This window comes from Oncorhynchus kisutch, linkage group LG3 (assembly GCF_002021735.2).
Source record: "Oncorhynchus kisutch isolate 150728-3 linkage group LG3, Okis_V2, whole genome shotgun sequence".
In the NCBI taxonomy this organism is placed as follows: domain Eukaryota; kingdom Metazoa; phylum Chordata; class Actinopteri; order Salmoniformes; family Salmonidae; genus Oncorhynchus; species Oncorhynchus kisutch.
In genome coordinates this window covers 65502695-65521762 of record NC_034176.2, presented here as the reverse complement: position 1 = coordinate 65521762, position 19068 = coordinate 65502695, and the positions used below count along the sequence as shown (strand labels likewise).

Sequence of the window (19068 nt, the reverse complement as noted above, 5' to 3'; positions counted from 1 at the left end):
TTCTCAAATAATTATACAGATTCTACACAAATGTCAGAGTCCCTTTAATATTGCTCTGTTACAAATCCACTAATCAGTTTGTAGTGTTTCTTTTTAAAGGAGGCCTTTCTGTTTCTTACTGTAGGAGGGAGACAGGTCGCCTCTCATCATATCCTATCTGATGAATTAGGCCAAATTGTCAATTGAGCTAATCTGGTCAGGTGACTCATGTTTTGTCAGTTGTCAGTGGATTTTATGGAGAGGGGCCTGGGCGCATAATTCAAGGCCGACCACGTGTGTGTGCCAATATGACGGACATGACTCCCTCCTGCACTGCACTGATCGTGTGTGACAGAAACACACACCTGTGTTAAATGTTATCAGATAGGGATATTTCTCTCCATGGACTTTCAGATGCCAGGTGCAGGTGTTGAGTTCCATGGAGAGGTGGGGCTTGAGCTGAGGCGAGACATTAGTGTTCGGGCCTATTCTAACCTGAGGCCTACTGTTACCTGCAGATTAAAGGCCTGTGTTTTGGTGAGAGTCCATGATTGTTTGTTGTAGGTTTTTAGGGTGAATCCTATAAACTTTTTATGTGATTAGTTTACATCAGCGTGCATTAGAAATGGTTTATCTGATTTCTGCTGCTAGTCGAGGTCAGCAGGTCCAGGCTGAACGTGTGTGGGTGTATGAGTGTGAGGAGGAGGTTCACAGACAGGAAGTGTTTGTGACTGCCCCCCACTGCTTGGCTCCCCTGGCCACATGTTCACGTCAGAGCATAGCTAGGGTTTGTGTCAAGCCCTGTTGGGAGTCTGGCCTGGATATCCAATCACAGCACTCCTAGACCAGGGATTTTCTAAACTTCCTTTTTAGAATTAGTTAGAAGTTATAGTAATAATAGTTAGGTAACAATCTAGTAATAGTTACAGTAATAGTCATTAGTAATAGCAGTATACTATATAGGGCTGTATTTTCGACTGACGTTGGTTTTTGTTTTTCAGCCCTAACGCCAGGTTCGGCAATTTACCTTTCTTATATCAGTTCGCTTGGGCTCAGATGGGCAGGGTGGAAATATTTGAGGCGTGTCCTTAAAAACATGATCCAAAGTTGTGATTTCAGTGCTGGTAGGGATATTTAAGACCAACCAAAAAGCTGGTTTTAGCGGTAACGCAGTTGCTTATGGCATGAACTTTGACAGCTAAAACACAGCCTATCCAGCCGTGACACACACTGCCCATATACACACGGAACAAGAGTAGCCTAATGTGCTTTTGGTGCCTTTAGAAACGTAAAAAAACATTCAGTTTTTTCCTATTTCATGGCCTTACCCTCCTGTCAATTAGGCCTTTTTTTTGTCCTGCCCTATGCAATTGCGAAGTAGTCAAGACTGCAGATAAAGGGTTTGTCTCCTGAGACCGCTTGGAAATTAATCTTAATCCACCAAATCTTTACTAAAATATCAAGTTTGAGAGGAGTAAAACAGTGAGCTGACATTCACTTTTTATCTATGCATTGTAGGCAGACCCACATTATAGCCATGCAGGTCCTGTTTTGGATGTGCATAAAACCCTCCGTTTTCTGCCTTGTTTTATTATTATATGCCCGTGGGGAGAAATGATGGTGCCTGTAAGTGTGACATAGCCTATTTAAAACAAGTTTGTTGTTTTGTTTAGAAATTGATTCAAATGATTTGTTCTCTTTTGTTCGCTTTATCAATAATGAATTGAATCTTGCTTATTGACAATGTTTGGCATGTCCATGCTCAGCCATAATGTAATTTACTGTAGGCCTCGCTCCTATATCAGTGTGAATGCTGTTGAAGACATTCAATTACTTACAACAATGTGGACTGCAAATGGGTTCAAGTTTACGTATTTAGCAAAGTTAGGTCTACATTTTGTTATTTCGTTTCTGTAAGCTATTTAACAAACTATAATGGACTAACATTGGAATTGGAGTTGATTCCAAGGCAATACATAAAAGACTGTAAATACAAAACTTGAAGCAACCACATATTTCACCAGGGAGCACGTTCTGATTGGCCAGTGAGGGGCCAAGCCTTCGACACACCCACAACTTGTTTATTCATCAAAACCCAGCCCTTTCGCACCAACGCCAGCAAGTGTGCCGATAATTGTGATAGTGAAAATAGCAAAAATAGTTCTGATACACCCCTGAACCTATAGCGCTACCGCCTTAGGTTTACCATTGTGTTAGGTTTGTTAATAAAAGAGAGCCCATAGAGCGTTGAGGCCTGAGGTGCTTTCCCATTGGTTCTTGGTGGGGTGTGTGGAGCGTTGAGGCCTGAGGTGCTTTCCCATTGGTTCTTGGTGGGGTGTGTGGAGCGTTGAGGCCTGAGGTGCTTTCCCATTGGTTCTTGGTGGGGTGTGTGGAGCGTTGAGGCCTGAGGTGCTTTCCCATTGGTTCTTGGTGGGGTGTGTGGAGCGTTGACACACCTTTTTGAGACAGATACTGTGTAAATATCCATCTAAACACTGTTGGCTGGTGGCCTACTGCTCCACATGTATGAAGCATGCTTGTCCATTTAACACACAGTATGCTGGAGTACTGTGGAACAGTATAATACAGCATGCTTGTCCATTTAACACACAGTATGCTGGAGTACTGTGGAACAGTATAATACAGCATGCTTGTCCATTTAACACACAGTATGCTGGAGTACTGTGGAACAGTATAATACAGCATGCTTGTCCATTTAACACACAGTATGCTGGAGTACTGTGGAACAGTATAATACAGCATGCTTGTCCATTTAACACACAGTATGCTGGAGTACTGTGGAACAGTATAATACAGCATGCTTGTCCATTTAACACACAGTATGCTGGAGTACTGTGGAACAGTATAATACAGCATGCTTGTCCATTTAACACACAGTATGCTGGAGTACTGTGGAACAGTATAATACAGCATGCTTGTCCATTTAACACACAGTATGCTGGAGTACTGTGGAACAGTATAATACAGCATGCTTGTCCATTTAACACACAGTATGCTGGAGTACTGTGGAACAGTTTAATACAGCATGCTTGTCCATTTAACACACAGTATGCTGGAGTACTGTGGAACAGTTTAATACAGCATGCTTGTCCATTTAACACACAGTATGCTGGAGTACTGTGGAACAGTTTAATACAGCATGCTTGTCCATTTAACACACAGTATGCTGGAGTACTGTGGAACAGTATAATACAGCATGCTTGTCCATTTAACACACAGTATGCTGGAGTACTGTGGAACAGTATAATACAGCATGGGTCTCTGGACCCTTCCATTAACCCACTGGGTTAATGGAAGGTCCTTTTTATACTTTGAGTTTTTACTGTTATGAAGTAGAAAAGGGAATAAGTATTATCAGTAATTAGTTTTGATCTAGCTATTTGTTTCATGTTGTCAGACAAGGATGGAAGCGAGTAGGGGGATTTCTTGTAATCTCCTCCCATCCAATAGACAGAGTTGTGGTAATGAAAGCCAACATCACAGACTAGCAGGCAGAGTGAGAGATGGCATTTTAACTAGACCAGCTCCATCCCTGGACCTGGGGGATGGTTAGAGTTCTGATGTCTTCATTTACATTAGTGAGGTTAAAAGCTGGAAAACAATCCAGACCCATCTTTGTAAAAAGGTCTTTGATATTCTAACTTTTATTTTAAATGAGTTGTTTGTGCTCTTTGAAAGGGTGACGCTCCTCTTTGATGGGAGAAATAATGATATGCATGCCTGCCTGAAAAATGGCTAAAAGTACATTTTAACACATCAAAATATAGCACTTTAAAAAGCATTAAAATGAGCCAAGCGATTAATAATTCACTCATACCTGTGGTGCTCAGGAAGAGTCCTCGCATTAGCATTCCTGCTTTTTGAAAGGCATGCCATTTGATACAAGCATATTCAATTCCTTTCCTCCCCTCTGTCAGTCACTAATCACCAAATAAGTGTGTTTCTGTGTTTTCACAAAGGAAAGATGTGCTTTTGCATATGAAAAATGTACAGCTTCCCAGCAGCTTATTAGAACCGCTTAGTTAAAAATAGCGTGTGCATTAGGAAACCAGGTCTGGGTTTCTGTTTGATGTCAGTGAAGAGGTGGGTGGGTGGATAAGGTGGAGGGGTGGAGGGATGGGGGGACGGCTGTGTTGTCAGTGAAGAGGTGGGTGGGTGGATAAGGTGGAGGGGTGGAGTGGGGGACGGCTGTGTTGTCAGTGAAGAGGTGGGTGGGTGGATAAGGTGGAGGGATGGAGGGATGGGGGGACGGCTGTGTTGTCAGTGAAGAGGTGGGTGGGTGGATAAGGTGGAGGGGTGGAGGGGGGGACGGCTGTGTTGTCAGTGAAGAGGTGGGTGGGTGGATAAGGTGGAGGGATGGAGGGATGGGGGGACGGCTGTGTTGTCAGTGAAGAGGTGGGTGGGTGGAGAAGGTGGAGGGGTGGAGGGAGGGGGGGCTGTGTTGTCAGCTGAGAAAGGAGACGGGAGCGCTAGTTTAATGGAAGGTCGCTTTTTCTCCTCTATGTTTGTATGATTGATGGCCACAGCGCCTATACAGAGACCCTCTGTAACCCTGTACGAACAACGGCACAGAGGAACACAGAATGCATTCGGTAAACAGAGGCATGCTTGTTGCGGCTGATGATTGTCTCAGGGTGTCTGAGAAGGCAGACAACACACCGATGCTGTTTGTTGGACTAGACTGTGAGGGACTGAGCTAACCTGTGTTTTAAAGGACTGTCTGAAAAGTGTTCCGTCTCCCGCTGTCTGATGGCGTGCTGCTCTCCCAAGGCCCCTCGTTAGAACTATTGAAGTGTTTCGTCTCCCGCTGTCTGATGGCGTGCCGCTCTCCCAAGGCCCGTCGTTAGAACTATTGAAGTGTTTCGTCTCCCGCTGTCTGATGGCGTGCCGCTCTCCCAAGGCCCGTCGTTAGAACTATTGAAGTGTTTCGTCTCCCGCTGTCTGATGGCGTGCCGCTCTCCCAAGGCCCGTCGTTAGAACTATTGAAGTGTTTCGTCTCCCGCTGTCTGATGGCGTGCCGCTCTCCCAAGGCCCGTCGTTAGAACTATTGAAGTGTTTCGTCTCCCGCTGTCTGATGGCGTGCTGCTCTCCCAAGGCCCGTCGTTAGAACTATTGAAGTGTTTCGTCTCCCGCTGTCTGATGGCGTGCCGCTCTCCCAAGGCCCGTCGTTAGGATTATTGAAGTGTTTCGTCTCCCGCTGTCTGATGGCGTGCTGCTCTCCCAAGGCCCGTCGTTAGAACTATTGAAGTGTTTCGTCTCATCCTTGTCATGCAACCATTGGAACTTGGTGTGGAGACGTTGTTCCCTTTACAAATGACAGTCACTATCAGGCAGGCGGCATTAGTGAAGGCAGAAGAAAGGTGTCTTCCTTTTTAAAGCTACTGTCAATCTTATTTTCCCTTTTTAGTGCCACAGCGCTTCAAAATTCATTAAAGCCATTTAGAAATGCATGTGTATTCTGCGTGTCTTCTCCTGCTGAAAGATTTCTACAATATGCTGCTCACACAGGTGAACACACACACCAGACTTTGTAAAGATTTTCCATGAGAGAGGGATGACATACATCCACAAGTTTAGTTTGTACATTGAATTCATTACTTATTTAAACAATAAAGTGAATTTTGGCAGAAGCTGCGATTTAGCCAACTTCCCCAATAAGCTATCCAGGGGTCGTTTCTAATGCGGCCAATGAAATATTTATAAATGGCCAGCCCCGAGCCTTGCTCCCCTTCTACTCATGCCTTGTTCACCTAGTTAAGGCAGCATTAGTCAAATGGTGGGGTTCTGCTCCGGAAGGCAAAGGGAGCTGTACCTAGATTAGAGCAGGACAGTGTTAATGCAGGAGCTGAATACACAGGGATGGAGGTAGGAGAAAGGTAGAGGAGGAGGGGAGAGGACGGGGGGGGGCAGACAGAGGAAAGAGGGATTGTTAATACACTTAAGGGCTAGGAGGAATGGCCACAATATGATTTGACATGCTTAACATAAATGTATGGGAAGGGTTTGTATTGAGGTGGTCTATATGGAGAAATGGGAGGGAAGGGTGCAGTGTGTGTGTGTGGGGAGGGAGAGGGGGTTGCAATCTTCTGCAATTGAGGTTTATGAATAATTCCTCTCATACCCCCTTCCTGACTTTCAAATGATGGGAGCTGGAGCGAGGGAGGGGAAAATGATATTACAGCGCGGGGTCATCCGCATTCTGTCACCGGCAGAGCACCCAACCAAATTGGTCCCATCTCTTTTCCCTTAAATATTTACTTTTACCTATGAATCTCTGTGATTGGATGAGTGTGGAGGAGCCCAGTGCTGTGAGTGTGTGTATGGTTGTGAGTGTGTGTATGGTTGTGAGTGTGTGTATGGTTGTGAGTGTGGAGGAGCCCGGTGCTGTGAGTGTGTGTATGGTTGTGAGTGTGTGTGCTTGCTTGCATGCTTGTTTATGTATGTATGCATGTGTGGGTTTGTTTGTATGTGTAGATTTGTGTGTGTCTGTGTGTGTGAGTGAAGGGAAATTAGACGACAGATGCATCTCTGTCAGTGCAGTGAACATTAGCAACCCCTGGATGCAGAGGAGTGATACTGCAGGCTGAACATATAATGGCCTGTGCTCTCTGGTCTTGGGAGTGGTGTGTGGCTCACACTGGAACGCACACATATGGGGATGTGGTAGCTTTCACCTCTAGTTTTAGTAATAGTCTCATGAGTCAGAAATGCTGTGCTGGCCAGTAGGGTAAGGTTAGCAATGGACAGTGCTCATTATTTTTTATATCTCATATTTTCATATTTTTGAACAGTTCAGCCTAAGGAATGTATTATACCAATGGTCTCCCTTGAGTTCTAATAATGTGCAACTGTTATCCCATGAAGTAAGAGGAGAGCAGATTTTTCTTTTTTTACATATTCATATCATGTCCTTTGAGTGCTTGTCACCCCTCAAATTATAATTCCTTTTGCCTTTGAAGATTATAGAACATAAATTGTCCTTGTTTGTGAGCCAACTCCCTGAAAGATCTGTGTTTGAGTTTTATTGCTATAGTGTTATGGGCCAGCCATGTTGCTGCTGCTACCGCCTCTTTGCCGGCCTGGTGATCGGGGAGGAATGTCCTTTAAAGGTGAACGCCATGTCAGCCGGCTGCTCAGTGGCCTGAAGATTAATAACGCGGACACTAATTACTATCTCCTTTTAATTTCTTCATTTGAAATGTGTCTTTGTTGCAGTCATGCCTGTAGGCCTATATAAACCACTCTCTTCTTTTCCCATGCAGTGTGGAGATGGTTTTTCATTTAATAAAAGTCAGGGTTATCCACCAAGGATACTGAGGAATGATGAGCCTCAATATTAGAGTCGCTTTGGCGTGAGGCTTTGGTTGTAATTTTCTTTATTTGAAATTAATTGATACAGAGTAATTACCTGAGAAATATGAGGTGAAGTGGAATATAGCCCGTTGTCGCTCAGGGCTCTAACATGGCCTGTAGATTAAAAAAGACAGGCAGAAAGGGGAGGGGAAAAGAGAGATCATATTCAGTTATTGTTAGCATATGCATTAAAAGTGAATGACTTGTAGCACTGGGGAGTTGAACCTGCTTCTCCATATTAATGGTTAAATTGCTGAGGGACTAGAGGCGAGTGAAGAGCAGAGGGACATGGGGAGAGAGAGCTTCAGTAATTTGGCCCTGTGAAGTGTGGAGTGGGAGGAGGGTTAGTGGGGAGGGGGTGAGGAGGAGACGGGATAGAGGGAGTTCCAGTACAGTAGATGGCTGTGAGTCTATCCCTGAATGATCAGGCCATTGTGGGAAGGGATTGTGAGAGGGGTGGTTATGGGTAGGAAGCGGCTGGTATCAGGCAGTAGGGCCATATGGCCTGGCTCCATCGGAGCCTCAACTGTGGCTTATGTTTTTACGACCGGAGGCTTCTGGGTTCCGAGGCAGAGCTGGGTCTGCAGACAGGATAGGGCCAGTCGGTAGGAGGGGAGGAGACTGAGGAGCTAGTGACCACATGCATCCTTTTCCCTGGCCTCCTGAGGGACAGTATCCATACTAAAGGTCAGGCTTCTTCAGCCAGTGGTGAGGGAAGAGGGCACCATCAGGCCTACCATCCCAGACCCAGACACCCGCCACAGGAAATCATTCTCTCCCCCTTCTCCTCTCCTCTCCTCTCCTCTCCTCTCCTCTCCTCTCCTCTCCTCTCCTCTCCTCTCCTCTCCTCTCCTCTCCTCTCCTCTCCTCTCCTCTCCTCTCCTCTCCTCTCCTCTCCTCTCCTCTCCTCTCCTCTCCTCTCCTCTCCTCTCCTCTCCTCTCCTCTCCATCCTGTTAGCTCCAACTCGTGGAATATCCCTTCCCAAGGACGTAGAGGCAGATCAATGACACAATAGCAGCTGTGATTGCATTCCTCAAAGATTTCAATGGCAGAAGACCTGTTGTGTTAATTCAGCCTGGCTTGTGTCGGTCACTCACTCCAGCTGCCATCTTTTTCCCCCCTTGAAAGCACAGCAAGGCTGTGATTGCTACAGAGACCAGGCTGTGTGCTGACAGCCCCCTCGCTGCAGCCTGAGTAGTGCAGCCCATGGAGGTGAGACAAGGTGCCAAAGTCCAATTCACTTACGGGACTCGACAGTACAAAAGCCCCTGGTTTACGGAAAAGGCCCATGAATTAATAATCACCTAATTGACTCTTAAGGGTTCTTTCCCTCCTGCTATACCTTTTGTGCTCTCAGATGAAAGTCCACTCTGTGTATCTGTCAGAGTTGGTTTGGGCTGGATGTGAGGCGGGTGTGTAATGAGCGGAGAGGAGAGGTCAGGGTCACACACAGGGTCCTCTCAGTCAGAGAGGTCACTGGGGAGGCCCCACAGTGATCCACATGTATGGATGAAGCCATAAAGATGAGCCCCTCTGATGACAAACTGATTCACACCCTATTACAGGTGAGCTACACAGACAGTTCCAGGACAAGGTCACACAGGGACTCCATATATGAAGCTCAGAATGTCCTCCGATGCTAATTTGACAAGGAGAGACAGCGATATTTGAATATTAAGGAACTTGATATCCTTGATTGCCATTTTATGCGGCATATTAAACTTCAAATTGCGTCCCAAGGGCAGGCCAAAAGAAGTGGGACTTTAGAGAGCAATAGAATTCACCTTACTGTACGCTTTCCCTCCAACTGAACCCAATGTCTTTATTTTGCCTTTCATAGCCAGAATGTGGCTGTGTGCTGAGCCCAGTGCACATGAATTACAGTGTGGGTCCTGGAGGAGGCAGAGACCCTTCCATCAGGAGCCAATGTTCTGCTTCTAGCTCCTGTTAATGGATGTGGTCGGCCCCGATGCTCGGCCATGTTCTGATACAAGCCCAACCATGCCACGCTCAGACCTCACACGCTGCTAAAATCCCCTCACCCTCTGTTTTTATCAGCCTCCTTTTCGTTCCGGTATGTTCCCAGGCTCGCTCTGTGTTGGTCTCTCTTTTTTCCCTCTTCACTTGACAACGAAAACAGGATACGGTAGCTGGACTTTAGTCACAGGGCTGGTGGCAGGAGTGGGATTTTGGATTCTTAGGAGAGAGCGATTGATCAGATTTATGGACTCCTAACATGCCGTGACGAGGTAAGGCTGTGCCCTGAACAAGCCTTCCCACCCCGCTCTCTGACTCTCTCTCTCTCTCACGCACACACACACACACACACACACACACACACACACACACACACACACACACACACACACACACACACACACACACACACACACACACACACACACACACACACACACACACACACACACACACACACACACACACACACACACACACACACACACACACACACACACACACACACACACACACACACACACATACATACATACATACATACATACATACATACATACATACATACATACATACATACATACATACATACATACATGCATGCACACACACACGGAAACACACACACTCAAACACACTGTAAATGTACACCCACATACATTATACACTGGTAGACCCAAGCAGCTGCTGGTTGTTGTTTGAGGGCTTCTTGTGTGTGTTGGCCTCGCCACTCCATTGCCCATGCATTATGTTTTCCATTACTCTGGCCTGATTGATCATATCAGCCTCATTGAAGACTGTTGTCCAGTAACGCTGCAGGCTTCAGCTGCTTCCCCTTCTCCAGCTGTTTGCCCTGTACTGAAGGCCTGGCCACATATGGGCATTTATGGGCCTGATTTCCACCCTGATAGTGAGCAGTTATTTCTGAGACAACTAACCGCTTAGCAAGGCAGCAAGGACCTGATCTGGTAGGAGGGCTTACCTCATAGTTTGTTAACAAGAGGGGGGGACTACCACCAGAGAGTGAGTGGGCCAGGAAAGAGAAATAGGGAGAGAGGAGGAGTGAGGACAGGGGGCAGTGAGTGAAGAGGCAGTGAAGTGTAGTGAAGTGGAGGAGGAAGTGGTGAGGACAGTTCATGACTGAGAGGTTAATGTCAGGGAATGGGGAGGTGCCTTTGTTTAACATTTCCTTTGTTTATTGGTTGATGTGTTTAATGGGATTGTGTCTGACTGGACCAAATAGGGCCTCCCTGGCCGATCCCAGTGTCTCTGGGAGATCTAGCAGGCTGCTCTGAGAAAAGCCAAGGCAGGGCCCCCACTGGGTAATCAGCTCAGCTGCCCCCGGCCTGATTGGAGCTGACATTTTAATGTCTGGAGCAGGAGCGTGGTCAGCCCTGCTTAACCTGACCCCCCCTCTCCCCCTCGCCCCCTTCCCAATGCCCCCTGTTCTCAATTTGCCCTTCCAGGACTGTACAAATCAGGCCAAATTTAACTCTTTATGGCCTTGTTAAGGGCCGGCAAGACACCTCCTTAAGTTTCACAGTGAATTCTTTCCGCTGGCGGCGGGGCACTGTGGTGCTCTGGCTCCCCCACGCCGGCTCCGTGTGGATTTAGCTCCTTTACGAGCGCCGGCTTAGCTGAGTATTTTTACTCAGCTGTGATTCTTTTCTGTTTGCCGCTCCCATTTTGTTTGGCTTTATTTCTCTCTCTCTCTGTCTACCTCCCTCTCTTTCTCTCCCTTTCTCTCTTTTGGCTTTCTAACAGGGAGTGCTCTCCTCTCTGGTTAGCTGAGCAGAAGCTTCTTGTTGTGGGGCCTGGCTCGGTGGAGACAGAGAGAGACAGGGAGCGGGAGGCGAGGAGAGGCTGGCTGCATTGTTAATGCTGCTGCAGGTTCCATTAAAAGGATTAGCTGTGTGATACGTTCAGCCGGCTAGTAGAGCAGAGCCCACTGGAGTCTGCAGTGATACTAGAGAGGGGGTATTCCTGCCTGAGATGGGCAGGTACCTGACAATTAGCCGCTCTTTACATTTCAGCCCACTGTGTGTAACAAAGCATGGCTGTCTTGTACATCCTGTGGTGCATATGGATACTAATGGCTAATTCCCTATTGAACCCCCCAAGGGAGTTTTTGAAAAAAGTTTTGTTTCTCCTCAAAATTCCTGCTCTTTCTAAGAGCTGAATGGGGTGTTGTGGTTGTGAAGCCTGGTGCCCGTGTTGGTTTGTGAAGGGGGGAACCCACAGTTAGGTTGTGAGGGGCTGGGGTGTGAATGAGTCTCTCTATCCACTCTCTCATTGTCACAGTCCACTTGGCCCGACCCACAAACCACTGGAGGAGGCTTAGCTGGTTACAGAAATTCCAATTAAGTCGAGAGTTGCACTGGCACTCACTTGCTGTGTAGGCACAAAGAGCAGGAGGATTTACCCAAGCGGGGTCAAGCTATAGGTCAGTGTTTCCAGCAGGATTTCAGAGGATATTGGGTCCACAACTTCTAAAGCTCTAACTGCCAAGCCAAATTGCACCTCTCCTTCCTCTGTCACTGTTCCTATTTCATTCCTGGCAGAGGAATCCAAGGACCTCACCCCTCTTTGGTAGCAATTTCAACTGAAATGTATTTTGATGAGGAGCGAGCTTATGTGGTCATTGGTCATGAGTGCTTTGAAAGTGAAAATCCAATTTCTTGCTCCCTTCTCAACCAGTCCACAGCCACCTCAGCAGTATACATGGCCTTGCCTAGCATGACAGTCTGTTTTGATAATTGTGTGAATTGGAGAAATTGAAAATACAGTTGGGAATTGCTGAGGTTTACACCTCTTGATGAAAGTCTGGCAGTAGATTCACTCACTTATAGTAGGCCCTCTTGCTAGCTAATTGGATGTACTGTCTCAATGGGGACCATTCTATCATTGTAGACGATAACAATCTGTGCTAATGTTATGCAACTATTTATAGTTGGTGTTATTTCTATCGTAGCTGTGTAAATGGCACCATAGAAAAAGAGGTGTGAATGAATACACACCTCTCTGTTAGTCAGAGCTGGGTACCTGTATAAGAGCAGATGTAAAAGAGTACCTGGGAGAAACTAAGTAAAGAAAACGGTCACATTTGAAGTTGAACTGAGGACTGATCTCTTTACCTTAATGCTGGAGTAGATGTTTACCTTGTCTCAAGTTTGGCGAATCCCTTATCTCCAGCGCCACTTCAAACTGCAAATCGGAGGTAGAGAGAAACCTAAAGGTGCACAATGTGGCAAACTAATGTTTTGATTAGCCATATGTGGCGCTGTCTGATGTCCTAACGATCCAACATGGGGAGAGACAGGCCGTCAGAGTACCTTGGCTGTGTGTTGCTGCATTGGCATGGAGGAGAAGTATACAGACTGGTGGTTTGGACGGGGAGCTGTGTGTGTTGCTGCATTGGCATGGAGGAGAAGTATACAGACTGGTGGTTTGGACGGGGAGCTGTGTGTGTTGCTGTATTGGCATGGCAGGAGAAGTATACAGACTGGTGGTATGGACGGGGAGCTGTGTGTGTTGCTGCATTGGCATGGCAGGAGAAGTATACAGACTGGTGGTTTGGACGGGGAGCTGTGGGTTGGCTGATCAACTGCTTCCCTGCCCAAGTCCCATTAAACGCGGTTATATCACATTGAAGAAAGACATTTCAAAGCCCTTTATCCACACTTATTGATTGACTTGCTCTCTGGCTGCCAAGTCTTCACCTTGCTTTGATGAGTCTGCTTCTCTTCTTTGCCCCTCTGTGTGTGTGTGTGTGTGTGTGTGTGTGTGTGTGTGTGTGTGTGTGTGTGTGTGTGTGTGTGTGTGTGTGTGTGTGTGTGTGTGTGTGTGTGTGTGTGTGTGTGTGTGTGTGTGTGTGTGTGTGTGTGTGTGTGTGTGTGTGTGTGTGTGCGTGTGTGCATGCGTGTGTGTGCGTGCAGCAGGATCCAGCCAGTCAGAGAGGGACCAGACAGACTCCCCGAACCCCTCTAAGAGGCCCTCCTCACGGTCAGGGGCCACAGGGAGCCCCCTCTCCTCCAAGCGTCCCAGGACTGCTGAGAAGAGTGCTGCTGCGGAGCAGGTAACAGCCCACTCCTTCCGCTCTATCTTTAACACACAGCCTGCTGCCACTTCCAGAAGTTGGTTTCTTAAATTATAGAGGATGGTCATATTAAGACTCACTATTCTAACTATTTGAACTTGCCAATCAACTCAAGGTTATCCTATCCCCAATTACCATGCCCTCATTATAAGCAGTAAAACTTACACATTCATTGAGAAAAGGAATGTAAAGATGTAGCTACTTCTAAGCATTTTTCTTAAAGACATTTGAATAAAGCCGGGCCTTTTTGCATTATGCATGATTTTTTGGAAATCTTCTTAAAATGAGTTTTGCTTTCCTGCTGCAGTTGCATTGCTAATTGTGCAAAAGGTGGAAAATCAATATAGTATTTGACAGATGAGAGAGCTTTGAAGTGTGTGCCAGGACTGCTGCTCTCCGTATTGCCTAGTGGTCCATGATCAGAGGGACCTGCCTGGTAGAGACACAGGGGGCAACTCTCCACCATTCATCCTCCCATTCCAGCTCCTCTCTCTCACAAAGCAGACCTACAGCTCTCCTTCTCACTTCATTAACCTCCCTGTGCTCCTCTCTCCCCCCTCTCCTCCTCTCTCCCCCCTTTCCTCCTCTCCTCCAGATGTACCAATGTCCCTACTGCAAGTTCAGCAACACGGACCTGAACCGCCTGAGAATGCATGTGATGACGCAGCACTCTGTCCAGCCCATGTTCCGCTGCCCACTCTGCCAGGACATGCTGAACAACAAGATCCATCTGCAGTTCCACCTCACACACCTCCACAGTGTGGCGCCCGACTGCGTGGAAAAGCTCATCGCCACGGTACGTGTGTGTGTTTGTGTGTGTTAGGGTGTGTTTGTGTGTGCGCCTGTGTGGACTGTGGATACAGTATGTGTATACATTCATCCTTAGGTACTGTATTCTTTAGAAATATTTAACCATGGCCCCTGCAATGCTGTTTACATACCAATAGTCAGCTCAATTATAACAGGGAATGCACATTCCCTCAAACTAAATGAAACGATCCTAAAATATCAATGCCAAGCCTCCTGCACACATCCATCTCTGTAAAATAGGGTGAACACAACTGTTGTTGTAATAATAATGATAATAATTGATTGCATTTATATAGCGCCTTTCCACCTACAGTAGGTGCTCAAAGAGCTTTACATAGTAGGGTGGGAAATCATCTCTTCCACCCACTTGGGTGATGTACTGCAACCATTTAATACCAGAAGGCTCACCACACATTAGCTATTGTACAAATACAAATATGGTGTTTTATAAGCTAAACAGCTGTAAATGGTTCTGAGATGTTCAAGGTAGTTCAGTCCATAATCCTCTTGCTGGGTTTTCCTTCCCTTTCTTCTGGTGCATTGTGGTCTTTCTGTTTGTGAAGTTACAGGTAGGCACCTGCCTCTGAGATGTGTACATTGATTACTGTTATCCTCCTAATCCATGGCTACTGGATTGCATGGGGACTTCATGACATCTTTTTTTCCAGGGCCTTTTTAAACACACTGAATACGTTGAGAGGAAAGCACAACACAGGATGTCATGGCTCTGCCACCTAGCCTTTAATACCCAGCCCAGCCCATCCTGTACAGTATACATCCTTTACCACATTTACAGTGCCTTGCGAAAGTATTCGGCCCCCTTGAACTTTGCAACCTTTTGCCACATTTCAGGCTTCAAACATAAAGATATAAAACTGTATTTTTTTGTGAAGAATCAACAACAAGTGGGACACAATCATGAAGTGGAACGACATTTATTGGATATTTCAAACCTTTTTAACAAATCAAAAACTGAAAAATTGGGCGTGCAAAATTATTCAGCCCCTTTACTTTCAGTGCCTCAAACTCTCTCCAGAAGTTCAGTGAGGATCTCTGAATGATCCAATGTTGACATAAATGACTAATGATGATAAATACAATCCACCTGTGTGTAATCAAGTCTCCGTATAAATGCACCTGCACTGTGATAGTCTCAGAGGTCCGTTAAAAGCGCAGAGAGCATCATGAAGAACAAGGAACACACCAGGCAGGTCCGAGATACTGTTGTGAAGAAGTTTAAAGCCGGATTTGGATCAAAAAGATTTCCCAAGCTTTAAACATCCCAAGGAGCACTGTGCAAGCGATAATATTGAAATGGAAGGAGTATCAGACCACTGCAAATCTACCAAGACCTGGCCGTCCCTCTAAACTTTCAGCTCATACAAGGAGAAGACTGATCAGAGATGCAGCCAAGAGGCCCATGATCACTCTGGATGAACTGCAGAGATCTACAGCTGAGGTGGGAGACTCTGTCCATAGGACAACAATCAGTCGTATATGGCACAAATCTGGCCTTTATGGAAGAGTGGCAAGAAGAAAGCCATTTCTTAAAGATATCCATTAAAAGTGTTGTTTAAAGTTTGCCACAAGCCACCTGGGAGACACACCAAACATGTGGAAGAAGGTGCTCTGGTCAGATGAAACCAAAATAGAACTTTTTGGCAACAATGCAAAACGTTATGTTTGGCGTAAAAGCAACACAGCTCATCACCCTGAACACACCATCCCCACTGTCAAACATGGTGGTGGCAGCATCATGGTTTGGGCCTGCTTTTCTTCAGCAGGGACAGGGAAGATGGTTAAAATTGATGGGAAGATGGATGGAGCCAAATACAGGACCATTCTGGAAGAAAACCTGATGGAGTCTGCAAAAGACCTGAGACTGGGACGGAGATTTGTCTTCCAACAAGACAATGATCCACAACATAAACACACATCTACAATGGAATGGTTCAAAGATAAACATATCCAGGTGTTAGAATGGCCAAGTCAAAGTCCAGACCTGAATCCAATCGAGAATCTGTGGAAAGAACTGAAAACTGCTGTTCACAAATGCTCTCCATCCAACCTCACTGAGCTCGAGCTGTTTTGCAAGGAGGAATGGCAAAATAATTCAGTCTCTCGATGTGCAAAACTGATAGAGACATACCCCAAGCGACTTACAGCTGTAATCGCAGCAAAAGGTGGCGCTACAAAGTATTAACTTAAGGGTGCTGAATAATTTTGCACGCCCAATTTTTCAGTTTTTGATTTGTTAAAAAAGTTTGAAATATCCAATAAATGTCGTTCCACTTCATGATTGTGTCCCACTTGTTGTTGATTCTTCACAAAAAAATACAGTTTTATATCTTTATGTTTGAAGCCTGAAATGTGGCAAAAGGTCGCAAAGTTCAAGGGGGCCGAATACTTTCGCAAGGCACTGTATATTAACCATTGTGTCTGTTTAGCCATTTATTTTCTCTGTGGGAAGTGATGAAGAGGCCATGGGAATACGGACAGCCTTTTTGTTGCTCTGCGTGTGTGAGCTTAGCGCATGTAGCCTATGCCTGTACACAAAAGGCAATGTAGGCAGGCTGGCTGGGCCCCATCAGGTCAAGGACCAACGGAGGCCTTAGCTGTGTCTCTTCTCTGCAGCCCAGAGATGACTGTTACTCACCCTGCCTGCCTGGCTGTTTGTAATGGAGCATGTCTCTCCAGTCTTCTCTCTTCCAAATTGATGACATTTGAAGCTTTATCAAAATACAAAGGAAACTGTTAATTGTGAAATGGCTCCAAGGCATCCCATTGACTCACTGCCAGTCAAATATTATGGGGGTTAGGTTCAGATGCTTTAGCCATATTCTAATGTGGCGTTGTCTAATGTGCCTATGGTCAATGAGCCCTTTTTTCGGTCTCATTTTTATCGTAGTCAGTTGAGATAGTGAGGGGGGAGAGAGAGACAGATATGTTGTTTGCTAGATGAGCTGCTCTCTTACCTCCCAGTCCATTTATTCTCAGGAGCACATTGATATTCTCCCAGTGTCTGATCACCTTAGCGCTGTTCACAACAAAGGCTTTTATTAATAATATATTCAAGTTATTGTGACACAGATTCATTTAAATTGAATGAATACTTTTTTTCCCTTTAATGAAATGCAAGTTCATGCAATGGAAATATTATTATTCACCATTTCTTTAATCTAGCGTGCCAACCTCAAATCTCACGTGAATAATGAATGCACCAATTTCACAAAGAGACAATAGGGACTGTGTGTCTGTACAATCACCCCTAACGGTTCCCATACATATACCACTATCTAGGAACTATCTCCACCCAGAGCGATACAAAAAACGTAAAGCCTAAAGCATTAATATACATTCTGAAGATAGATATAGACTCACACAAATGTAATATCAGTATTTACAACATGTCTACCTCTGCTACATTACCCCAGCGAAATAACCCGGCTCATTTTGTTTTAATCAGCATCAAATGGAAATATGGTTTTAATTTCTCTCCTTTTGATTTCCTGTTAATGACTGTGCAAATGTTGACGTTTGTTCTCGCCTTTGGAACAGAATTGCTCGCTGGACAATCATTCAGGAGAACGGTGCTCTACCTAGCTGCCTAGCCATCTTCCTGGCCCAGCTAGAAAGCAGATGGCGAACACTTTAGTATAGAAGGCAGCAGTATTTATCTTTTATAGAGATAATAATGCACCGAGCCCCTACAAAGACTCAGGAGAGAACCATAGGTAATATAATGCACATTAAAACCAGCACCTTTTTTATTTCTACTGGTGGATATAGATGGAACGGTACTCTATTTTTTTCACGTGTAGCAGACGAGCCTAATGAATTCTGAAATAGGAGACTTTTATTTCATGTCGACCATGCATAAAGATGCACACACTCCCTCAGCCTTCAATTTTATCCACCATGTTCTCTCTCTCTCTCTCTCTCTCTCTCTCTCTCTTTCTCCCTCTCCCTCCTGCAGCCCCATCCTTCCATTACCCCTCCCTCTCTCTCTCCTCTCTCGCTCCCTCTCTTCCTCTCTCCTCCCCTCCCTCTCTCATTCTATGTCTCATTTTCTGTCTGTCTAAGATAGGGGTAATGAAAATAATTGTGCTTCATTAATTCTGAGTCTGGCTAGATGATAGCCATTTTGAACTATGTTTGCCAATTAGGCGGTCCAAATTAAAAGTGACCTTGGGATACTCTCTGCTCTTGCCTCTCGTCGTCTAATGAAGCAGTTGTCTAGAAACAGTCCACTTTGTAATGTAAATCGCTGCTGTGTTTTGTATTTGTGGTATTCTCCATGCTGGTTGCATTAATTTGCCACTCTCTGTTTGGAGGAGAGAGAGAGAGAGAGAAGGGAGAAGAAAACAGAAAGTATCTGAATATTTTCCAGTGAATTTCTGATGAGACTAATCGCACAGTGATGGACTCGAGAATGTTTACTGTTCCACTTAACCCCGGGGCCCTATGCAAACCCGCTGTTGCTTGAGGAGGACTCTGCCTTGTGTAGGACTAGAGTGGGCCTGTTTGGAGCTGTGTGCCATGCTTTGTTCACAGACATGTCCTCATTGTCACTATTTGCAGTACACACTGCCAGTTGCAGACGGACAGAGAGTTTGTTCCTTTTAGAAGCACAGGCCAGACCAAAGGTACACACAAATGTCGTGAACAGTTTATTTTATGTTTCATAAGACTAGGTGAATCCATTATGCCTTTATACATTACTCCTGGTGACTTAAGGTTAAATATATGTTGATAAGATTTGACTGATTATTTTTGAAGAATATGAATATTGTGTTAGATAGTAAAGGTCAAAACAGCTATTTGAATTAGA

At 45.5% G+C, this 19068-nt stretch overlaps 1 protein-coding gene across 4 annotated transcripts in view; it reads left to right on the top strand.

The window, feature by feature from the left end:
* LOC109884729 (zinc finger homeobox protein 3) overlaps positions 1–19068 on the top strand; it is a 170250-nt gene that overhangs the window by 135845 nt on the left and 15337 nt on the right. For 2 of the 4 annotated variants that reach the window (XM_031811008.1, XM_031810992.1), the window contains 2 exons: positions 13270–13406; positions 14023–14223. In XM_031811008.1, coding sequence (XP_031666868.1) covers positions 13270–13406; positions 14023–14223 — 338 coding nt within the window. Of the gene's footprint in view, positions 1–13266; positions 13407–14022; positions 14224–19068 lie in introns of all 4 variants that reach the window. The other 2 variants (XM_031810984.1, XM_031811000.1) reach the window with 1 other exon arrangement.